General features: G+C 51.4%; 7 protein-coding genes across 7 annotated transcripts; 5 read left to right on the top strand and 2 right to left on the bottom strand.

Annotated features, from left to right (window-relative positions):
* Nucleotides 1–33: 33 nt before the first annotated feature.
* Nucleotides 34–5,278, bottom strand: BO87DRAFT_327117 (TRAPPII-specific subunit TRS120). Its single transcript, XM_025620170.1, has 3 exons — nucleotides 4,835–5,278; nucleotides 3,760–4,745; nucleotides 34–3,707 (listed from the first exon to the last, which is right to left on the bottom strand). The coding sequence occupies exons 1-3, from the start codon at nucleotides 4,998–5,000 to the stop codon at nucleotides 423–425; spliced, it is 4,437 nt and encodes a 1,478-aa protein (XP_025483943.1). The 5' UTR covers nucleotides 5,001–5,278; the 3' UTR covers nucleotides 34–422.
* Nucleotides 5,279–5,459: 181 nt separating this feature from the next.
* On the top strand, nucleotides 5,460–12,713 carry BO87DRAFT_327113 (histidine kinase-like ATPase domain-containing protein). The gene is made up of 6 exons (XM_025620169.1): nucleotides 5,460–5,892; nucleotides 5,953–10,974; nucleotides 11,045–11,100; nucleotides 11,412–11,555; nucleotides 11,619–11,980; nucleotides 12,057–12,713. Exons 1-6 carry the CDS (start codon nucleotides 5,765–5,767, stop codon nucleotides 12,570–12,572), a joined length of 6,228 nt encoding a protein of 2,075 aa, XP_025483942.1. The 5' UTR covers nucleotides 5,460–5,764; the 3' UTR covers nucleotides 12,573–12,713.
* Nucleotides 12,714–12,874: 161 nt separating this feature from the next.
* On the top strand, nucleotides 12,875–14,157 carry BO87DRAFT_404021 (LOG family protein). Its single transcript, XM_025625823.1, has 2 exons — nucleotides 12,875–13,164; nucleotides 13,310–14,157. The coding sequence occupies exons 1-2, from the start codon at nucleotides 13,121–13,123 to the stop codon at nucleotides 14,049–14,051; spliced, it is 786 nt and encodes a 261-aa protein (XP_025483941.1). The 5' UTR covers nucleotides 12,875–13,120; the 3' UTR covers nucleotides 14,052–14,157.
* On the bottom strand, nucleotides 14,139–15,331 carry pre5 (proteasome core particle subunit alpha 6). Its single transcript, XM_025622516.1, has 3 exons — nucleotides 15,115–15,331; nucleotides 14,916–15,027; nucleotides 14,139–14,846 (listed from the first exon to the last, which is right to left on the bottom strand). Exons 1-3 carry the CDS (start codon nucleotides 15,150–15,152, stop codon nucleotides 14,208–14,210), a joined length of 789 nt encoding a protein of 262 aa, XP_025483940.1. The 5' UTR covers nucleotides 15,153–15,331; the 3' UTR covers nucleotides 14,139–14,207.
* A 129-nt stretch (nucleotides 15,332–15,460) lies between these two features.
* Nucleotides 15,461–16,543, top strand: BO87DRAFT_373318 (Vps55 family protein). The gene is made up of 3 exons (XM_025622515.1): nucleotides 15,461–15,700; nucleotides 15,780–15,993; nucleotides 16,146–16,543. Exons 1-3 carry the CDS (start codon nucleotides 15,662–15,664, stop codon nucleotides 16,277–16,279), a joined length of 387 nt encoding a protein of 128 aa, XP_025483939.1. The 5' UTR covers nucleotides 15,461–15,661; the 3' UTR covers nucleotides 16,280–16,543.
* A 188-nt stretch (nucleotides 16,544–16,731) lies between these two features.
* On the top strand, nucleotides 16,732–18,352 carry BO87DRAFT_327100 (uncharacterized protein). Its single transcript, XM_025620168.1, has 2 exons — nucleotides 16,732–16,843; nucleotides 16,897–18,352. Exons 1-2 carry the CDS (start codon nucleotides 16,792–16,794, stop codon nucleotides 18,213–18,215), a joined length of 1,371 nt encoding a protein of 456 aa, XP_025483938.1. The 5' UTR covers nucleotides 16,732–16,791; the 3' UTR covers nucleotides 18,216–18,352.
* Nucleotides 18,353–18,548: 196 nt separating this feature from the next.
* BO87DRAFT_373314 (UPF0220 family protein) lies at nucleotides 18,549–19,768 on the top strand. The gene is made up of 4 exons (XM_025622514.1): nucleotides 18,549–18,740; nucleotides 18,803–19,063; nucleotides 19,176–19,273; nucleotides 19,351–19,768. The coding sequence occupies exons 1-4, from the start codon at nucleotides 18,642–18,644 to the stop codon at nucleotides 19,412–19,414; spliced, it is 522 nt and encodes a 173-aa protein (XP_025483937.1). The 5' UTR covers nucleotides 18,549–18,641; the 3' UTR covers nucleotides 19,415–19,768.
* The last annotated feature ends 633 nt before the right edge of the window (nucleotides 19,769–20,401 follow it).

Below are 20,401 nucleotides of genomic sequence, written 5' to 3'. Positions count from 1 at the left end.
CAATACATGACTACAATAACGACGCTCTTTCCTGTAAGTACACACCAGGCTATCAAACAGGGAATTCTTCGCGTAAACAAAAATGCAAAGAAGGGGAAAACACAATGTGACGCACAATTAACTCCCTACATGATACATGATTCATCCGTTGTCGTATATGCATTCCCATAAAAAGGAAGATTGTCGGAATAGTAAAGAAAGAGAATGCAGAAAATGGAAAAAAACAACATTTGAACTATACATATACACAAGGGGCGCGCGCCCTCTCTCTCTATGTCTGCATTTACGTCGTGATTAAGATAGTTGTTTCCCGTGGCAGAGAATGCAACGAATATGGACAAAAAAAAGAAAATTGCTTGCTGAAATGAACAGATCCTCCCCACTTCCTCTACTCTCACCACTAAAGTTGTATGAGAAGCGTTTCAGTCATGAGCGTTCATAACGCAAGTCTCCTTGGCGTGCCATATTCGTCGTTTCTTGGCCACATCTGCCCCAAAAGTATCCGTGATGATTCCTTCGTCATCATGGAAAGCTGCCTGCGCCTGTGCGGGATTGGAAGACTCGTCCTCGGACTCCGTTACCGGCTTCAACAACCGTAGTTCCTCGACGGTTGCGCCGAATTCGTACTCTCCTCGGCAGAGAACGGTGACGCCAACGGTGGCCGTAGTGCTTTCGCCGCTATGCAGGATGGGGAGGACTTGTTGGAGCATCCCGGTCCATGCCAGGCGTCGCGACAGATCTAATGCGATGTTGCTGGGTTGGTGGCGGAGGCTGGGCTGGAGGCGGAGTAGAGGGTGGACGGGCCGAGAGGAACGATTGAGGACGGTGACGGTGAGGTTGAGCATGTCGTCGGTTTGGACGTCGTATTTTGAGCGTCCTGTCTGTACCACGCTCTTTGTGTCGCTGGGAAAAGCGGGCTCCAGAGAGTATGTCACGCCGACGTCTTCTAACCGGAAGAAGTCAACCATGCGCGCGTTCAAGCGAAGGTTGCGCAGGTCGACTATTCCTTCACGGACGCCTGCTTTCTCTTTCCAGAACCCGCAGACTCGCTGGAGAATCTCTTCCCGGTACCAGAATGCTTCGCGTGTCGCAGCCTCGGCTTCGAAGGTAAGCTTGTTGGCACTTACGACAAACTGCCGCTTGACACCGGTGTTAAGTATCGGGATAGATGCATGAGGATTGTCGAGATAGGCTCGAGGGAGGACAAGAACGAACCGTGACATCTGGCCTGGCTGGAGCTCCCCGTGAACAGTGTATTGGCCCTCCCCATTCTGGGGCGGTTCTGGAGGCCATTCCATGTCGGATTCCACTGCCTTTTCGCCCACATGTAAGGTGACCGACAAGGCGTTAGGCCAAGCATTGCGAAGATCAAGAAGAAGAATACAGTGATCAGGTCCGTATCCACCCCTGGCGAGGTGGGAAAGCACAGGTGAGAACGGATCACCATTCGCGGATGGCGGTAGAATGTTGGTGCTGATTTGGTCAGGTTCTGCTTCCGCCTCAGGGTTGTTCCACCATGCAAAGTCGCTGCTGAGTGGCAGAATGTCACAGCGAGCGACCTCTATGCTGGCATTGACCGTGGCAGTCAATGGGACGAACAACTGGCGGGTATAGAACACATCAGGTAAGCCTTCCTGCGAGGATCCAATACACGAGTAGTCGATCTGCACGGTGGTGTCCTGTAGACCTGGTTTTCCGACAACATCGATGGTGAACGTGGCACTTTGGCCTGCTGGAATAGAGTGGTCCTCGGGATTTAAACCTTCTCGGCGCCACCGCAACGCTGGTCTGGTTAAGTTTAGTTCCAGCTCGTAAATTTCGACGGGCAGTAAGTCTTTATTGCTCAGGGCCGACTGCACTTGTCTTGTTGTCGAATCCTGGAAGGTGAAAAGGATGAAATCAAGAGGACAAGGCGATGTGTTCCGGAGTGTAATGTTGAATGAGCTCAACTCACCCTCCAGCACCATCAGCGCGGATTGGGATAGGGACAGGGACTCAATCACCAATGATGGTTGTTGGCCAATGACCTTGACCTCGCACACTGATGTGTCTGGGCCTTTCTTGGGAAGTTGTTTGCCATTTCTTGAGGTTGTTGAGCTCCACGAAAGTGGGCGCTCCACAGAAGGCCTCTTGGCCGCAAGCCCAGTGCGTTTGAATTTCCATTCGGCTTCCGGCTTCCAGGGATTTTGGAATATCGGGAACCTGCGCTCTCTGCAGTGTCGGACTTTCACTATGCAGCCGGTAACCTTGAGTGCACCCTCTCCAGTAGCTTTGCCATAGACTGTGATGTCTTGCAAGCATAGCGGAGGAATTAGGATCCACTCTGCCACGGCTTCTAGAGGTACACCTTCGCTGTCGAGGGTGAGTTTTTCGATCTCCAAATCGAACTCGTAAGGGTTCTGAAGTGTGACTTGGAATGCTGCGTATTCACCGGCAACCATTAATGATTCAGCAGCCTTATTACTTGCTTTGGAGAAAGGATTGTACAGAAAAGGGTCTTTTGTGGGCTTTTCGCGATCAGCTGTAACGGCATCCAAGTCAGGCTTTGAGCGGCGAACTGGTCGTCTGGGATCTGGAAGAGAAAGCAATTGAACGCCACGGATGAGAAAATCATCCCAGTACCCTGCCTCAAGCCCAGAAGCGCCCAATTTGTTGGCTGCACCGACAGTCCTCTTGATATTATTCAGAAGTCGGATCTGTTCGTCGCGAGGTAGGTACGGTGGCTGGTAGTTAGATCCAAGCATCAAGTCTCCTCTGATGGTCTGCAGGAGTTCTACTGTGAAACGAAGGACGCCGGTAAAATCTGGGAGCGCTTCGCAAGAACTAATGCACGCTTTGAGAACATCAATTTTCAGGTTGAGATCACCGTAGCCATCCAGAACGGCGTGCCGAAAAGCCCGTTCGACAATAGCAGTTATCGAATCATAGTCGGGCAAGGCATCTTGCCCACTCGCAGTGGAAGATCGTCTCTTCTCCCATTCGTAGAACGAAGATGGCTGGACACCATAGATGTCACCTATAGTGGCAAGAAGCGAGCGCATGCTCTCCTCCATGTTCCCCGGCCCCAGATCAAGGGCATTGATATCAAAAGCCGTGTCACTGAGAGATGCCAAGCCAGCAGCAGGATGAACGCCCACTTCTGCTGCGCCAATCTTCCGGGCTTGGACAAGCGTTGGGACCATGATGGACAAAAGTTCTCTTAGGATAAAGGCTTTCTTCCGCGGTAAATCGAGCACGTTCAGAACGGAGACTACGCCAACAATAATAGGTATGGCGTCCGTGGCCGGCAAGTCTGAGCTAGGAGAAAGAGGCAGGGCGCGGAAAAGAAAATTACCAATGTCGGATTTCCGAAGTATGTTGAGACCACGAGGCCGTTCTGGCCGGTGCAAAGGTGGAAGGGACTCGTTCATGACTATATGCTTCAGAGCAACGTCGTCCAAGGCACCGTCGCGAATACGAGCTGCCGCTAATAATCTTGCCAAACGGATTACTGTTTCGGAGTAAACAAGTTGAGGCAGAGGTTCATCCGTAATGTTGGCGGCACGGTTATAGAGATTCAGGATATTGTTCGCCAGGTCAGGCAATAGGTTGGAAAGGTTCTGAAGCGAAATAATACGGTTTCCAGGAGAAGACAGACTCGTGTCAAGGCTACTGCTGTATGATAGCTTTGAGGACTTATCGGCGACAGGGTAGCATACAGGAGGGATCTGCCACCAGTTAGTCATATCATACCGACCTTGAGCATCAGGTGATGCGTACCTGAAAGTCCATTCCAGCCCAAGCGACCATCAATAGACAAAGAAGGATGGACTCGAGTGCTTTCGCATGCCACACGTAGTCACTGCTTGCTCTAGCACTAGACGCAGCTTCAACCAGCTCTTTCAAAGCATCTGGCCATCTGCCGGCGAGAAGGAACAGGTTCCCAACAACAACACCTGAGCGTCCCTTGATCCGGTTCTTGGTCCGATCAGTTGCGCTCATACCGCTCACAGACAGACGGTCCCGGCTATGCTCCTTAGACGATGGCAGCGAATGTATTTTGCCCAGTGAGTTGGATCGGTTGGCCAATTGTATCGATCGGGTGATCTCATCGAAAGTTGTAGGAGTCTCATGGTCGCTAGGCGCAGGCGATCCTTGTTTGGAGCTCAAGGGAGATTCAGATGCGCCATTGGGGTTGGATGGGAGATGTGTAGGCAGCGTCATCCGGTGAAAGAGCCTGTCTGTCGGCCGCGGGCGAATGTCAGGGCCGCGATGGGGCCCCCAGGATGACGCCTTCGGTGACTCGATGGAAGGTATGCTTTGAATAGTCTTCGCGAACTCGTCTAGCTCCGAAAGCAGGAGAGACGTAATATCACACAGGACTGTCTTCATTGTAGTGGCCTTCGACGCCTGAGGTCGTGGGATCCAGGAAACGTCCCCAGGGCCATTCGTGAGCTTATTCACCCCTTCATAGTCGAAGATAAGGAGCTGATATACTAGTGCTCTCGGATTGCTCTCCTTGAGTGTTTCGAGTTCCTGTCGAAGTTGCTCCAGCTCGCCCGGAGTGGGCGGCTGATCTGCCGCAGATGCCGTCTCACTCTTCTTCACATTCTCGCCAAGTTCTGCACCGTCTGCGATTGCGATGATGACCAGGGGTTCTCGGTATATCTCGAAAGGGAAGAGATCTAGGTGAGATGTTGGAGGCACGGAGTAGGACAAGTCGTAAAGTATCATGCCGGTAGGGAAGGCGAGCGGGGAGAACATGTCTATGTCGAGAATCAGTCAACCACTGTACCCATTATGTCGATACCAAGTCTATCCTGCTGCAGAAATGGAATAATGAGTGCTAGCATACTTCGATTGGGTCGCGCATCAGGACTGATATCACTCAAGCGGACAACATTTTCGGCTTGAAGCCTTGCGGCGAAGCTCAAGAACCTCGAGCGCTTTATCTTGCCAATGGGTAGCAGCAGCGCCCGTAAGCGCACGGGCGCAATAGGGGAGAGAGGGTCGACGCCCATCGTATCATCTGCGACCGAATGGAGGGGGAGCAGTCGGCGAGTTGCTCAGAACTGCTTCCAAAAGGGCGGGCAAGCTTCCGGAAGTCATACGAAGCGCTAGCACAACCAACAGACGGAGTAGACGCGGGCGAATGGGCAATGCAACGATTCCGCTCGCGATTTCGTTCAAGTCCGCTAAACAGAGCCGTGACCTCTGGTCACCTGGACCACGCAGAAAGAAACAACTCCCACAAGAAGATCTAGAAACAAAGAATGACAGAAAGTAGCAGAGCGGAGTGGATAGATCGCGGCATCGGGCGTGCCCTGTCGACCGCCGTAACCCCAAAGTAAACCCAAGGAAACCCCCCGATGTCACGGGGGGCCCTGATGACATAAGCGTTGCATATCTGATAAGCCCGATAACTTTAACTCCGCGCTGTCTCCGGCCAGTCACTTACCATCGCCTCTGTCTCCGTTATTCTCTTGCACTTTCTCTCGGCCTCTTCTCTCGAGTATTCGCGGTCTTTGTCTCCCTAAGCAGGCCTACCTCTCCTGCGCTCTTTCATATTACTGCACGTTTGATCTTTTGGTCTTTTGGTTTGTGAGCGATAAATTCTATCTATAGACCACACTCTGTTGTCTAGGTTACAGTGTTATCGAACACCGCCGCCCGTTGACCGACCGCATCCTCGAAAGACCCATGTCTTAAATTTCACAACTGCTAGTTTGCTTGTCACGGAGTATCTGGGGAGCGAGGGTTTAGAAGAATTTCCTCAACTATAATCATGGCACAGAAGATCGATTTTAACGCCCTCAGGGCGCGTACTATGGGATCAGGGAACGATGAGGAAGCGGTCACAGTTGACACACGGGGTCTGATTTCCAAAGTCCTTGCGCGCTACTCTGGGAAATGGTACGTCTGTATCCGGGGCATCTGATACTATAGCGGCGTTTACTAAAGCGGGATACATAGGACCGTTTTACGAGAGATGATACAGAATGCAGCTGATGCTAACGCCACGAAAGTAACGATCAAGTTCGAAACGCTACCGTCTACGACGGTCCCGCTACCTCCAGCAGCCGACGAGAGCACTTTAATCAAGCACACTATATCTAATCATACTCTCAAGCGTCTTCTGATATCGAACAATGGCCTACCCTTTAGTGAGAAGGATTGGGCAAGGCTAAAGCGCATTGCTGATGGCAACCCGGATGAGACCAAAATCGGCGCATTCGGAGTCGGCTTCTACAGTGTATTCGATGACTGCGAAGAGCCCTTCGTGTCATCTGGGAAGGAGGCCATGGCCTTCTATTGGAAAGGGAACGCTCTCTTTACTCGTCGGTTACAGTTGGATGAAGACGCCAATCCGGAGACTACATTCGTTCTAGATTACCGCAATGATACGTCACCGATCCCCTCATTGATGCAATTATGTCAGTTTCTGTCCAGCAGCCTTACATTCGTAAGTCTGGAGGGTATAGAACTATGGTTGGACGACTGGAATCTCTTGCGACTCACGAAGAAGACTGCCCCAAGCGTCAATCTCAGCATTCCGAGGGATATTGAAACTAAAACGCCGCAAGGCCTGATGAAAATTCAGAATGTCACTCGAGAGGTTGCTCAGGTTGATGCTTCGTGGATGCGTGTCATCGAGTGGAACCCTAATGCCAGCATCTTTCGGGAGGGACTCAGAGATACTACGGGTTCTTTGCGTACCTTCTTCTCCAAGCTCACAGGCCAGAGTGCCCCCGAAAAGCCAGCGAGACCCGAACAACAGGATAACTCCACTGACTCCGGAGTGATGACCAAGACCTTAACCGCCTCGGTCTTCCTACATATTAACACCGCCAGCCTCCAAGCTTCCGTCAGTCAGTCTCTAAGTAGCGAACTTGAACGAGCTACGCGAAAACCTCCCCCTAAGCGATCCACCATCGCCATTCTGACCCCCTCATACGATACTACCTTAGCTTCTGGTGCTTCTGGCCTACAGTCTGAGGTCCTCTCCTCCATTTTACCTTCTAAGGGTGGCAGGGTCTTCATAGGCTTCCCAACCCATCAAACAACGGGTCTCAATGCCCATATCTCTGCTCCTTCCGTCATTCCTACAGTGGAGCGCGAAAGTATTGATCTCAATACTCGCTACATTAGCAAGTGGAATTTGGAGATGTTGAGGGCCGCCGGAATTGTTTGCCGGATCGCCTGGACTGCCGAAATGGCGTCCATCAAAGCTAGGATATCCTCTGGGAAGGAGTCCTCGAAATCCATGAAGGTACGGAAGGATGATATAGCAGGTGTTCTTCCAGAAGCCATCCACACTGCAAAGCAGTTCGTATTCCGTGAATCAACGCCATCATCACTTCTTGGGCAAACCATCGAAGACGCATTCTGGACGTGTAACAAGAGTGCATCCATTGAGGTTCTTTCAACATGCGGTGTTATCCAGAGCCATCAGGTACGCCTTGCCCCGAAGGATCTCAGCTTCATGGATTCGATACCAGTCCTGCCTGATGAGTTCTATTCGGGTGCGAGGGAGTTCGTCAAGAAATTGACGGATTTCGGTTTGGTTACCGATATTACGGTCTCCGACATAAAACAGGAACTTGAAATCACCACACTACGGTCCAGCCAGGCTGCTGAATTCCTTCCTTGGTTAGGTCAAAGGGCTGCCTCGGGCCAGCTTGATCTATACTCCATCCAAAGCTTGCTGAGTGTAGCAGTGGCAAATGAAGAGGACGAGAGCAGCCCTCAGAATAGATTGATTGTTTTCGGAAGCATCGACAGTTATCTAAGCCCTCAGAAGATACCCGTCAATTTGCCTGTTCCCCCCACTGTGGCGCCTTTCAAATTTACTAAGTCTCTGGGGAAGCAGGAGTTGGAGGCTTTAGGCTGGACGGAGCTTCAGATAGTTCCGTGGGTGCGTTGGCTAGTCTGCAATTCTGCTAACCGAAATCTCCTGCCCTTGGATCAGGATATCACAAAGAGTCCCTCGTTCTCTGCTCAGGTCTTGCCGGTTCTTTCGAAGCAATGGGAGTATCTAAGCCAGACAGCGAAACAATCAGTGATCACTCAGTTACAAGCACATACTGTGATACCGACTAAACTAGGGATGAAGATGCCTCCCGAGACCTATTTCTCTTCTGTCCGCTTGTTTGATGACCTTCCCGTCATACATGGCCTAAATGGAGTTAAAGAGAAATTTCTGGCAGCGCTTGGCGTTCGTAAGACTGTCGAACTCGGTGTCATCTTCGAGCGTCTTCTCGATACCACGGAAGCACCCGATGGTCCTAACAATAACCAGAGGAAATGGAGTCACGTCGACTTGATACGATATCTAGCTTCCGTGCGCGATGATATTCCTGCGAATGATATCAAACGACTCAAAAACACCAGCTTATGCACTGCCGAACAGATTGACGGCAGTGGAAATGGTGATCTTAAAGCAGCGAATCGCAAGCGCTATAAGATATTTGAGTTGTTCGAACCGAAGGACTCGCTCAGGGCACTGGGTTTGCCTATCATTGAATGGCCAGGTCGGTATCAGCCCAGTAGCAACGAAGGAAGGTTTCTGTCAATGTTGGGACTCAGGAGTTTCCCGTCAGCGTCTGAGCTTATCCAAATCATGGCTAAGGCAGCCGCGGATGGTAATTGGGTTCTCCATACAAAAGCGATGTCATACTACATCGCCGAGTTTCATACAAGTGGCTATGCGATGTTCGACTGCGGTACAGTGGCTGTTGCGTTCTTGCCCGTCGAAGGATCGCAGGGTTTGACTGTTCCGAGTAAGTGCTTCACTGATGATGGTGCCACCTTGTTTGGGTTCGCAATCCTTCGCACGGATCTGCATCCTCATGCTTCCAAGTTTGGGGTTAAACAACATCCCGCACTGAGCGAATGCATCGATTGCCTCATGCGTCAGCCACCGTCCACGGAGCGTGACGCAAGGGTCGTCTTCAAGTATCTAGCCGGGCGGGTGTCAGAACTGAGTGGGCGGGATATAGATCGTGTTGGCGGTGCGCAGGTAGTCCCCGTCTCGACTACGCAAGATGAGATGGAAAAGAAAGTTGTGCATCGTGTAGCACCCAGACTTTGTTATCTTGGTGACGGTGAGGATTACAAAGACATTTTCGATTTCGTCGACTTTGGTCAAGAGGCGAACCTTTTTCTCATGGCCGTCGGATCCAAACGTGAGCCCACTAAGGTGGAGATTGCACGCATGCTTGTAAAAGAACCAGCAAGGATATCAGCCTCTTTCCAAAGTGCTGACAAATATCTCAAACTGCTGAGGACACTTGCCGAGCATGTCTCAACCTTGAAGAAGGACCGCGAACTGTTTCAGGAAATGAAGAGGTCGGCCTTCCTGCTCGCAAGCAGGGATATCACTTCCCTGGCACAGGAGCAAGCTGCCAAGGATGATCACCTGTCTGACGATGAGGAGGAAGATCAAAGCATTAAGGAATGGACTTTGACTGTTGCGAAGGACGCAGTCGTGGTGGATGATTTCCAGAGCTTCAATCTTTTCAAGGAGCATATACTCGCAGCGCCTCAGGAAGAAATGCTAGAGAACTTCTATCAGTCTCTGGGGGCTCAACCGCTGAGCGGCCTTGTCGAAGAGCGTGCTCACTGGGGCGCTGTAGCTGCTGACCAACGTCCAGCCGCCAAGTTGCAAAAGCTGATCAGTGAACGCTCGCGGCTGTTCTTACATGACCAGACTCCTGATCTGATCCGGCATGATGTGCGGTGGCTAGAGAAGCATTTGCAAGTGCAGGTGGTGCATTCCATCTCCCTAACTCGCTCTCTCAAAGGTCGTCGGATATCCCACACGCAAAAACGAAGCGCAATCATCACTCAACAGGGAAGAGACTGGCTCTTGTGGATCTGCCCGGGCAAGTATGATCTTTACGAGATCAGCCAGGCTCTGGTCCACCTAATCCTTGTTCGGCCGAAGCTCCATTCAACCCTTACCTTGGAGATGCTGCTAAAGACTGATCTGCTGGAACTCAAGGCTCGCGGGTACAACGTGGAGCGTATCCTTAAACAAAAGGCACACGAAGCCAGGATGGCAGAGGACAGGCGGCAGAAGCAGTTGGAAGAAGAGCGTCAACGTCTGCAAGAGAGAGAAGCTGCGTGGGCCAAGGAACAAGCTCAGATACAAGCACAACCTCATCAAGTTCAAGACGAGCGAGAGCAGTTAATGCCGGGAGACTTCCCTGACTCGCCGTCGGGCAAGAACAGCACCCGTGACATCCAGCCGGAAACACCTGACCAAACCCAAGATCGCCGACCACGCGGGTTCTTCGCCAACCTCTCCAAGCGATTTGGGCTCGAGGGCAATCGATCGCCCTTCAATGCTGTCAACGGAGAGTCATCTCAGCCCTCCCGTTCTGAATCCTCAGAGACTGCCACCCCTCCCCCGCCTTACTCTGCTGAAGATCCTCAGCAGAAGACTCGCTCGGAAGCTCCTGTCACTGTCAATTCACCCCATCGACTTCAGTCGGAGCTGCTCTCCGCCATCCAGGCGTGTCGGCCCCATGGGTCTTCTGATGTTTATAGCCGGCCTGAGACGAACCAGATCACCGAGAAGAAGTCCTACTGTGACGAAAAGCCCAGTCATGATCTAGAGTTTGTCGCAACACTTGCCTGTGGGATTCACGTATTGTTTGTGAAGAACCTCCCGGATCGCAGTCAATTCTTAGCCAAGAATAGCGTCGGCATTAATGTCTTTGCTTCGATGTTAATGGATTGTGCTGGGGTATTCTCGCTCCGGTCAGACATCCTCAGTATCTTCTATGATCCTGGGGGCAAAACGATCGCCTTTAACCGGGCGGGCAGTGTATTCTGCAATTACTTCTACTTCCAACAGCTTCACGAGAAGCAACTGCTTGCAAACCCGACTGCCGACCGAGCGGATGCACTTGTATACTGGTGGGTGATCCTATGCCACGAACTGGCCCATAACCTGGTGGGAGACCATAGCTCTGCCCACAGTTACTATACGTAAGTTTGCTCCCGCAATAGCCTCGTTTATTTTAGTTGCTCTTGATAACATGGCTTACAATGTTTCTAGCGAAAGCTTTGTTGCGCAATATTTCCCCAAGATAACAGCCAAGCTCGCGAGCGCAGGTAGAGCTGCTCCAGAACCGAGTGGCTAGTCCAGCAACGTGTTCGGATTTGGATAGGATTTATTGTAAATCAATCTAATTACAGACGGCCAGGCGCCGACATGTACATATTACGAGACAGCTAGTCGCTCTAATCTTTCATCAAATTTCTGTCAGTGTGTACTCTGTAGTGTCCCAACCGTTCCATTCTGGCTATAGCCAGTGATGCAAACCGGACAAACACCGGCATTACCTCCGCGGAGAGATGCGCGGGCCTTCGATCTTCTTGATCTCTCCAGAACTCCCAATTCAGCTGCGTCATCTCTACTGTAGCAATCTCTGCCGATTTTCAAAGCGAGAAACATTTTTCAGACGGCGATCTCATGGCGGGCACACCCGATGCCTCCATGGAGGAAATCCTCTGGCGGTCCCCGCCCCACGTCCAGATGATGGGAGGATACCTCCACTCCAACAACAGTACGAAATTCAGAACCCATTAACGATTAAAACGGCCTACTAATACTCTTAATGTGTGCGCAGTTCTTTTCTACTTTGCAGAGTCGCCATTCTTTGACCCAACATCCAACAACGCCTCACTTGCCATCCAAGCAAACTACAATGAAGCTTTCCGGCACTTTGTCGAGACGCGCGAGGCCTTCGAGGGCCGGTTAAAGACTATGCAGGGCTTGGAGTTCGTGGTTTCATATGATCCCATCCAGGCAGCAGCACAACCTGATGGTCGATTTGCGCACGAGCCGTCAAACATATGGGTGATTCGCAAGCAGAACCGGCGCAAGAGGACCGGCCTAGAAGATGAGGTGGTAGTTTTATCAACGTACTTTATCGTCGGAGACTGCATCTACATGGCCCCCTCGGTTGCGAGTGTTGTGGGGAACCGCATCGTACGTCAATTCTTTCCTGTGACTTTGCTTCCTAGACATTCTCTATTGCTGATGCTAACTCCGACTTCTTGCGCAGCTGTCCGCAGTTACGTCTCTCACCAGCTTGCTAAAGACAGCATCTACACTACCTACCTTCACCCCGTCCCACGGCCATACCTACATGCCGCCTGCGCTCAAACAAGCCGATGCGAGTCAACCTGGCACGCAGTCGCAGCAGAGCAAGGAGAACACCCCATTACCGGACGCCGATGCAGCTGGCAAGGCCTCGCTCGTTGGCTCTTCACAGGTTGTCGGCACTGGTTCTAGCCTGCAAGACACACGGACACTCGCGGAGTCATTCAACCTGCTCCGAAGGTATGGGGAGGAGTTTATGGACGAGCATCCGTTGGTGGGAGAGCCGGGATCGTTCATCCTATCCCGTGTCAATGACACAGACCGAACATCAGCAGGGAAACCACCAGCCCCTGCCGCGAAGGTTGGAACGCCGCAGGTCCGGGTTGATACGCCAGGGAAGGTATCAGAGAAGGGGGCGACGCCATCAGGATCCGAAGAGAATAAGATGCGGAAGAAGAAAGCAAAGGTTGGCAGTTGAAGTGGAAGGACAGAATAATGATACCCTAATGATCATGAGAGCAGGATTCTCTCATCCCGATTCCATTCTAGACATGGATAGCTAGATCTCTTAACCGATCTACAAGTGCAGCTGGCTATTGCCATCAGCTCCTTCTTTTTCCAGCTTATCTCTATAGACCTTTTTCTGTAACCAAGCAAGGACAGCAAAGCAACCCCGCACGGCCACCCAATCCAATCCCAGTGCCAGTCAAGTATCTCTGACTCATATCACATCCTCAATGCAAACTTTCCTTTTTACTCGCATGCTTTTAAAATCCAGCTGAGATTTCCATCCCTATCATGACTACTACCGCCACTTTATCCCCAGTGTTTTGTGCAGTCTGTCCGCATTCGGATCCAGAACCGCAGCTTCAAGAAATCGGTTACATCACTGCACCGACATCTTAAACCGTTGAGCTCGGGGCAAACCCCCCATTGAACTTCTCCTCTTCATTCTGAAAAAGAGACAAGAGCGAGTTTGTGTCTTCTTCATCAGTAGCAAGTAGTTTCAACAAATTCAACGATATCATGAGCTCCGTGAATGGGACTAAGCCCGCAGTGGTCTGCGTATTGTAAGTCACCAATATATCATATCATTTTATATACTTAGTATCTCGTTCCCCTCACACCGCACTCATACTTATACTTAAAATCCACACCATCACCACCACCACGCACCAACATAATAATCTATCAAACTAACAAACCCAATATCAGCTGCGGCTCCGTCTCCGGCACCAACCCACGCCACATGGAAGCCGCACGCCAACTCGCGCACGAATTCCACATGAACAACATCCACCTGGTGTACGGCGGCGGCACAGCAGGTCTAATGGGCACGATAGCCCGTGAACTGGTCAAACTCTCCGGCCCGCAAGCCGTGCACGGCGTGATCCCGCGCGCATTAGTAAAGGTAGAACCGGGGTACGACAATGCAACGGAGCATCCCGCAGACACAGACCCAAATGCAGGAGTCCAGCAAGCGCGGTCCGGCAAGGACGCGGAGAGAATCATCCCAGCCGCTAGTACTACTACCACTACCAATGGCACTACTACGAAGACAAAGGAGTCTATGTTCAAGGAATCCGAGTACGGGACGACCACGATCGTGGCGGATATGCATGCGCGAAAGCGGCTTATGGCGACTAAGGTGCAGGAGGGAGGGCCTGGGAGTGGGTTTGTGGCGTTGGCCGGGGGGTTCGGGACGATTGAGGAGGTGATGGAGATGACGACGTGGAATCAGTTGGGGATTCATGGGGCTGGGGTGGTGGTGGTTAATGTGGATGGGTATTGGGATGGGGTTTTAGCGTGGGTGAGGAAGGCCGTGCAGGAGGGGTATATTGGGGAGGAGAATGGGGGGATTCTCGTCGAGGTGAATGATGTTAAGGATGTTTGGCCAATGTTGAAGGGATATAGGGTTAGTAATGGGAGGATGAGGTTAAATTGGGGGGAGGAATAGGCGATATCTAATTAGTAGTTAGTAGCAAGGTTAGTTGTAGATGTGGTCGAGCCGAGTTAGGTTTTATATATAGATGGTATCAGGTGTGGGAAACGTAATATTATTCCGGAATCGTGACTATCAAATCAATGATGTATCTGTTGCATCTTGCTGCTCCTATGAATCAACCTCCATCGTCTCCTCTTCTTTCGTCTCGCCCGCATCCGCCTGCTCCAGTGCCTCCAGCAGGGGCACCAGCTGCTGCCCCTCGTACAGCTTGAAGCTCTCGATCTTCCCCGAGGCACCATCGCCCGCAAGCCCCACCACACCCACGGATGTGTTGTCCACCGTCAGCTCCTTGTCCTGAGACAGGGACTCCTTGAGTGCCCGCAGGCCGTGCGTGATAAGCTCATCGCGCGACGTGGACTCCAGCTTGTCCAGGTTCCGCTCCAGGTAGGTCCGAGCCATTTGGGAGCGGGCTCCGATGGCGCATGCCACCATCTCGTGGGTCATACCGGAGGGTTGGAATTCGAAAAGGTGCGGGCCGGAGTCGTCGACACCGGCGACAAGCAGACCGACACCGTAGGGGCGCTTGCCGTAATGTTGAGTGTTCGTTTGGGCGCGGTCGCCGATCTGACTGACAATGCGGTCGACGGGGAGCGGGCGGCCGTAGGTCATGCGGGAGCTGAGAGACTGCTGCTTCATGAAGTTGGAGAGCACCCGAGCGTCCGATGCCAGACCGGCGATGGCGATGCCCATGTGGGAGTCGACTTCGATGATCTTCTTCTGGTACGAGGAGAGCTCTTCGGCATTACGCTGGAGATTTTCCTGTCAGCTGGATGTGCCCCGAGAGAAAAGAGCCAGGAGATAAGTGGGATGTCGAACCTTGAGGCCGACCAGCACGGCATGTGTCTTGTTGACAAGTCCCACCACGACGGAACCTTGCTTCACGGCTTCTTGTGCATATTCGACTTGGAAGATCCGGCCTTGCGGGGAGCTTTAAAGAGCTTCATTAGTAATCCTAAAATACTAGGGAAGACAAAGCTTTGTTCTGGTGGATGAGGGAGCTTGGGGAGATCCATACAAGGTGACCGCATCGTTGTCGTAGTTGTTTCTGAACATGGCGGAAGCTTGGGTAGGAGAGACTCGGAAGGGGGATGAATAGGGGTCTCTGTCAGTTCAATGGAAGAGACCAGATAGTATATTGAGTCTCAACGGGGGGAATAGAGGAATCAAGGCGATGAAGTAGGGAGCAGGAGTGGATGGGAGAGAGATATGGAGCTGGAGGGCAGGCAGAGAAGCACTGACGCGGTAGTACTGAGAGTAACTCATGCTTAAGGCTAAGCTCTCACTGCTTGGCTGTTCCGCTGCCTCAGGCCGCCCGCCCCATCATCCACTTCCGCTGCACGTCACTGCCTTCCATCCATTCATTCCATTCCAATCTCCTGCTTCATCCAGGCTCTGGCCGTCCTCGGTTTGCGGTGCTCCTCTCGTCCCCATTCCGTCTTAATACCCATGCTATTTTGACTCTGCTATATTTTCCACAAGCTTTACTAGTCAAGCTTCGTTGGTGCGAAGCTCCTCCCACTTCTGCCTGTTGTCCTGGACCTGAACGGTCCTACTCCGCAATCATGACCGCCGGACTCAAGACGATCATCGCCCTCTCCTTTGTATGTCTCCTTGGGAGCTAGAATGAAGCTTCTTTACTTCTGCTGCTTTGGACTCTTGCTAATTGTTATCCCGGCATAGGTTCTCGCCATTGGCTTCCTGCTTGTTATCCTGTCATCGGCGCTCTGGCACAACTTCCTCCCACTGGTCGTCGTTGCGACTTACGTGGTTGCTCCCCTGCCCAACTGGATCTGCTCGCGATGCGCAAACCCCGATGACTTTATGGACAGCTCTGGCAATGCTGCTGCTGATTTTGGTCGTTTCCTGACGGGCTTCCTGGTGCTGATGGGTATTGGTGAGTGGATTTCTCGGATAGGCGGGCTAGGTCGGCGGTCGCATTTATCCCTACCATTGAAAGCGACTGCAGACTGTGCTGCGACTGGAGATATATGCCATTGTTTCTTCCTGACTCTCTCGATCCATGGCTGACCATAATCGCTTCACTAGCCCTCCCCGCCGTTCTTGCGCACAGCGGCGCTATCGAGATCCCCGCCATGATCATGTCCATCATTGGCGGTCTGTTGATCTACGGAACCATCATCAGTTTCTCCATGTTCTTCAGGGAACAGGAAGACTTTTAAATTGCCATGCGCACCGATATCTGCAAGACCAGATTTCGCATTGGATACCCGCTCGCAGATTGTTGATCGACCTTTTGAAGCAAGCCGCCTTCCATGTTCTTGACCAATGCACCTTTATGAGACATCGTTTTGATTTGACGTATGCTAGGCGTACTGATGTGCTTTTTGATGCCCCGGGAGTCGCTGTTGATTTTACTCTCGTTGTTCAATGATACGATTGATGTACTATAGCCAGTACGAGGTTATATAGAAACTCTGCCAGTGCAGTGTGATACATTCCTTTATCCAGATGTATAAACCCATACCTCCATCTCCTTCACTTTATCTTTGGAGATGCCGATGTCTTCCGCTCTGTAATTGTGCCTAGATACCGGTCACGTGGGGGCGCGCCGCCTTGGGCGCGTCGTGTAAAATTACCCGCGCCGACTGGTGAGTGAACATCCAACAATGATCTGATAACATCATCACAAGTACGAGTAATATGTGAACGAGTGATCCCTCGTCCTTCTAACATGAATGTATGGTCCGGCACAATATCGCTGGATGGAGGCACACAACTCCAAGGTGAGCCCCGCCAACCACCTGGCTACATTCGCCCTATTCATCACCAAAGCTAGGCCTACAATTAATTGACCGGTCGTCAAACTGGCAATCCGACATTGGCAGAGACTCCGCGTTCAGACTTCGCTGTTTCGTTAACCCGTCCCTCATACCACTCTATGCGCGATGTGGTCCCAACCTCGAACTCCACACGAATAGCCCGCAGACCTCGCAATGGCTGAAGGACAAGCTGACGGGCACTATCTGGTTGGAAGATGATGATTTGGATCGGATCCAGACCCTACAATCCCCAATTGGGCTGCTCGTGGGGATTGACAATGATGGGCGGACAAAGCCCTCTGAAACCAACACGACCGATCTCTTGATACATGGGATGTTGTCCATGACGACTTCCTATGAACGACCGCCCACCCCGCCTGTCTCTTCACCGGAGCTAGACCACCAGCCGTCCCGTGTTGTTAGACAAGAACTGAGAATATACGCCACTCCGATCTCTGCACATCTCATTGCCAAAACTCAGTCTCTCCCATCTCCACGAGATACCGATGGCCACGGCCGATCCCCTCAGTTCCTTCTGGACATTCGCTCGCCCAGCCCCAAGCGCAGACGTGTAGCAACGCTCTTTGAATCAGTGGCGCAGCATCATAAAAGGGTACGGCAGAAGGGAGGTGAGGCTGTATCGCAATTAATGGCGCGATCACTTTCCCAGTCGTCTCAGCAACTGCAAGGTCTTCGGGTCAAACGAGAGTCAGAGGAGCCTTCTCTTCCCCAGTTGGACCGGATCGCCTCACAACGGCCCCGGTCTGTATCTATCGGGGCGAATCTCAACTCCAAACTTCTGGAAGCTCGGTCGGAGCAGTCACGGCCTAGCAGCAGACGGGGCTACGTGCGCGAACTGAACTCACGGCGAGGCACGCCAAACCCCTTTGTGGAGTCATCATTACGAAAGGAAAGAGAACTGTCCCCGGAATTACCATCTGAAGGGAAACTTGAGTCTCCAGCTGCGCCCAAGGATGCAGAAACCATCATTTCCGAGAACAAAAACACGATAACACGGACGATCCTGACCTGCATGCGGCTTTATGGCTTCAACCGTGCTACAGCGCGCTCCGCGAGCTCGAGCAGGCCGCAAACCGGGACCGGTAGCCACGATATGGCCCCTGCAAATGGGGAGGATATTTCCAACACCGATGAAGATGAATTCAAGGCCATGTACCATGCGACCTATCGCGCATCGACCTTTGCACTGCGGAAGTATCTGAAAGAGCCGTCTCCAGGCGAAGACGGCTCGCCGAATAAGCCACCACTGTTGGAGAAGGGGAAGGCAATGACGTACATCGATGAGTTTTTGAAACTGTTTTGTGAGGAGAATTGAGTCTGTCTGGCACAGATAACGAGTGATGAGTTACGAAGTATATAGCATAGCGATATTATTTGAAGCCAGGAAGCTATCAATGTTTACCTAAGGTGTAAACCACCTCGTCGCAGCATGGTATACATGCCACAATCAAGGGAATAATCATACCATACTACTTTATGTAAATTGACTTTTAAACATGTAGAATATACAACAACAAAAACACTGCATGACAGATTCCCTCACACATTGAGTCGTAGATAGTAGATAGCACAGATCGGGCAGGTGATTTTCCGGTCCCGGCACTGCATCATCGCCGGCTTCCCCGAACAGCTCCAACCAACCCGCCGATCCAGCCATACGGTGATACCATCTTCAGTGCTGGCACACATCCCATCTCCTGGAATCGAATCTCACGCATACTAATAATATAACGGTATCACAATGGACGTCTCCAACAATCGTCTTTTCCGCTGGTCTAAGCCAGAATGGCTTAACAACTCCGCCGTGCGCAACGCAGGCGTCTACACCTCCGGCGCACTGGTAAGCAAGCTCCCATCGTCACCACCACCATCAAACAACACAACCCACTCACATGGCAGTAGTTCTCCCTGGGTTTCTTCTTCCTCATCGACGCCGCCGCTTTCTCCCACAGCGCCCGCAACGGCTCCTTCGTGCACGTCAAGTTCGTCGACTGGGTTCCCGGTATCTGCTCCGCGCTCGGAATGCTCGTTATCAATTCGATTGAGAAGTCGCGTCTTCATGCCGATAGCTTCAGTTATAGTGGGAGTGGGGTTGCGTGGAAGGCGAGGTTTGTGCTGTTCTTGGGATTTGCGTTGCTCGCGGGTGGATTGGCTGGGAGTGTGGTTAGTATTTACCTGCATACCTACCCTACCTTGTTGCTCTATTATCTGTTGTTTGGGGTATTGGGGTTGCTGGAGTGGAGTGGAGTGGAATGGCTAACTGATGGGAATATAGACGGTCATGGTACTTAAGTACCTGATCCAGGGATATCCCCTTCCGACACTTTACTTTGGTATTGCGAACGTTATTGCGAATGGACTGGTTATGCTGAGGTGTGTATTTCGTCATATGTCTTTGTTGGAAAAAGGCAGTGCAGGAACAGGCTTGCTAATGAACTCTGCGATTGCAGCACCATCGTCCTATGGATCTCCCAGAATATAGAAGACGACTACACCTACAACCTTGCTCTGTGATGGATGGATATACCATATGAGATGAGATGGGCTATGGTTATCAGGTGTTTAGTCGTGGTACGTGTTTTGTCGACTGATTGATTGGTTGGCTGGTATGAGACGAAAGCGATTCTTACTACTACTCCGCGACGTATTATTGTATTATGAATGTGCGCTTCTTTTGTGGTCGGTCTTTACTATTGCTTCTCGTTCCTTGATGGAATCATGGAGTTCAGTTACTCTTTACGAGGGTTGTCGTGTTGTTGTATAAAGCAATGTCCGCATTGTGTGGTCTGCATTTTGTGCTTGTTTGGTTATTAGGTAGTTCTTCCTTCTTTTAGCATGCTTGTTATAAATGATGATTATGGATTCCTTTTTGTGGATTGGAGTTTTCCTGTAGTTCATTGAGGGTAGAATGACGATCCTTTGCGGATTCTGATAATAGGCATCCATATAATAACCTCCGGTGTTGGTTATAGTAATGTACTACGGCAGGAGCCTAATCAATTAGTACACGCGTTGCCAAGATAAGGTTAGCTATAGTTGGGGATCTCAGGCAACAAAGTAAACTAGTATCCTATCTTATGAACATAATTACAGGCATCCAATGTTTATGTGGTATCATGTTCAATGTTTATATATTTCTTGGCATAGGCATAGGGCGCATGTCATATCAAAGTAGCGCAGGGTATCTAATTCCAGGCAGCCATGTGGACTGCCAAGAACGGTAAATCGCATCTAGCTATGCACCATGCTCCATCTGATCTGTTTCGGATCAAGTGGGGTGAGAACCCTCCCATAGCTTCTGAACCGTGAGCCTCAACATGGTGGCGGGTGCCTATCACGGCATGCCATCATTGCGCCAGAATCGTCGCTCAACTTTGTCCAAGTCGACTGCCTAGCCCAGCCACATCATACCGGGGAAGATCATCCCTACGTATACGCGCAATGCACGTATGCCTCGAGGGCTCTGCTCTTGACATCGGCCACGTGCTAGCCAGATGACGA

The sequence above is a fragment of the Aspergillus neoniger genome, assembly GCF_003184625.1.
Source record: "Aspergillus neoniger CBS 115656 unplaced genomic scaffold BO87scaffold_4, whole genome shotgun sequence".
In the NCBI taxonomy this organism is placed as follows: Eukaryota; Fungi; Ascomycota; class Eurotiomycetes; order Eurotiales; family Aspergillaceae; genus Aspergillus; species Aspergillus neoniger.
The sequence above is the reverse complement of the archived record's forward strand: the minus strand, read 5'-3'. Positions and strand labels throughout refer to the sequence as shown.

Coding starts and splice junctions, on each gene's coding strand:
- BO87DRAFT_327117 (XM_025620170.1), bottom strand. CDS start 5,000: ATGGGCGTCGACCCTCTCTCCCCTATTGCGCCCGTGCGCTTACGGGCG. Junction 4,746..4,834: donor TGATGCGCGACCCAATCGAA/GTATGCTAGCAC, acceptor TTCTCGACATAG/ACATGTTCTCCCCGCTCGCC. Junction 3,708..3,759: donor GGGCTGGAATGGACTTTCAG/GTACGCATCACC, acceptor AACTGGTGGCAG/ATCCCTCCTGTATGCTACCC.
- BO87DRAFT_327113 (XM_025620169.1), top strand. CDS start 5,765: ATGGCACAGAAGATCGATTTTAACGCCCTCAGGGCGCGTACTATGGGA. Junction 11,556..11,618: donor ATACCTCCACTCCAACAACA/GTACGAAATTCA, acceptor ATGTGTGCGCAG/TTCTTTTCTACTTTGCAGAG. Junction 11,981..12,056: donor GTGTTGTGGGGAACCGCATC/GTACGTCAATTC, acceptor CTTCTTGCGCAG/CTGTCCGCAGTTACGTCTCT.
- BO87DRAFT_404021 (XM_025625823.1), top strand. CDS start 13,121: ATGAGCTCCGTGAATGGGACTAAGCCCGCAGTGGTCTGCGTATT. Junction 13,165..13,309: donor CCCGCAGTGGTCTGCGTATT/GTAAGTCACCAA, acceptor ACCCAATATCAG/CTGCGGCTCCGTCTCCGGCA.
- pre5 (XM_025622516.1), bottom strand. CDS start 15,152: ATGTTCAGAAACAACTACGACAACGATGCGGTCACCTT. Junction 15,028..15,114: donor GACAACGATGCGGTCACCTT/GTATGGATCTCC, acceptor AGCTCTTTAAAG/CTCCCCGCAAGGCCGGATCT. Junction 14,847..14,915: donor CCGTGCTGGTCGGCCTCAAG/GTTCGACATCCC, acceptor GAAAATCTCCAG/CGTAATGCCGAAGAGCTCTC.
- BO87DRAFT_373318 (XM_025622515.1), top strand. CDS start 15,662: ATGACCGCCGGACTCAAGACGATCATCGCCCTCTCCTTT. Junction 15,701..15,779: donor CGATCATCGCCCTCTCCTTT/GTATGTCTCCTT, acceptor ATCCCGGCATAG/GTTCTCGCCATTGGCTTCCT. Junction 15,994..16,145: donor CCTGGTGCTGATGGGTATTG/GTGAGTGGATTT, acceptor TCGCTTCACTAG/CCCTCCCCGCCGTTCTTGCG.
- BO87DRAFT_327100 (XM_025620168.1), top strand. CDS start 16,792: ATGAATGTATGGTCCGGCACAATATCGCTGGATGGAGGCACACAACTC. Junction 16,844..16,896: donor TGGAGGCACACAACTCCAAG/GTGAGCCCCGCC, acceptor CACCAAAGCTAG/GCCTACAATTAATTGACCGG.
- BO87DRAFT_373314 (XM_025622514.1), top strand. CDS start 18,642: ATGGACGTCTCCAACAATCGTCTTTTCCGCTGGTCTAAGCCAGAATGG. Junction 18,741..18,802: donor TCTACACCTCCGGCGCACTG/GTAAGCAAGCTC, acceptor ACATGGCAGTAG/TTCTCCCTGGGTTTCTTCTT. Junction 19,064..19,175: donor GTGGATTGGCTGGGAGTGTG/GTTAGTATTTAC, acceptor ATGGGAATATAG/ACGGTCATGGTACTTAAGTA.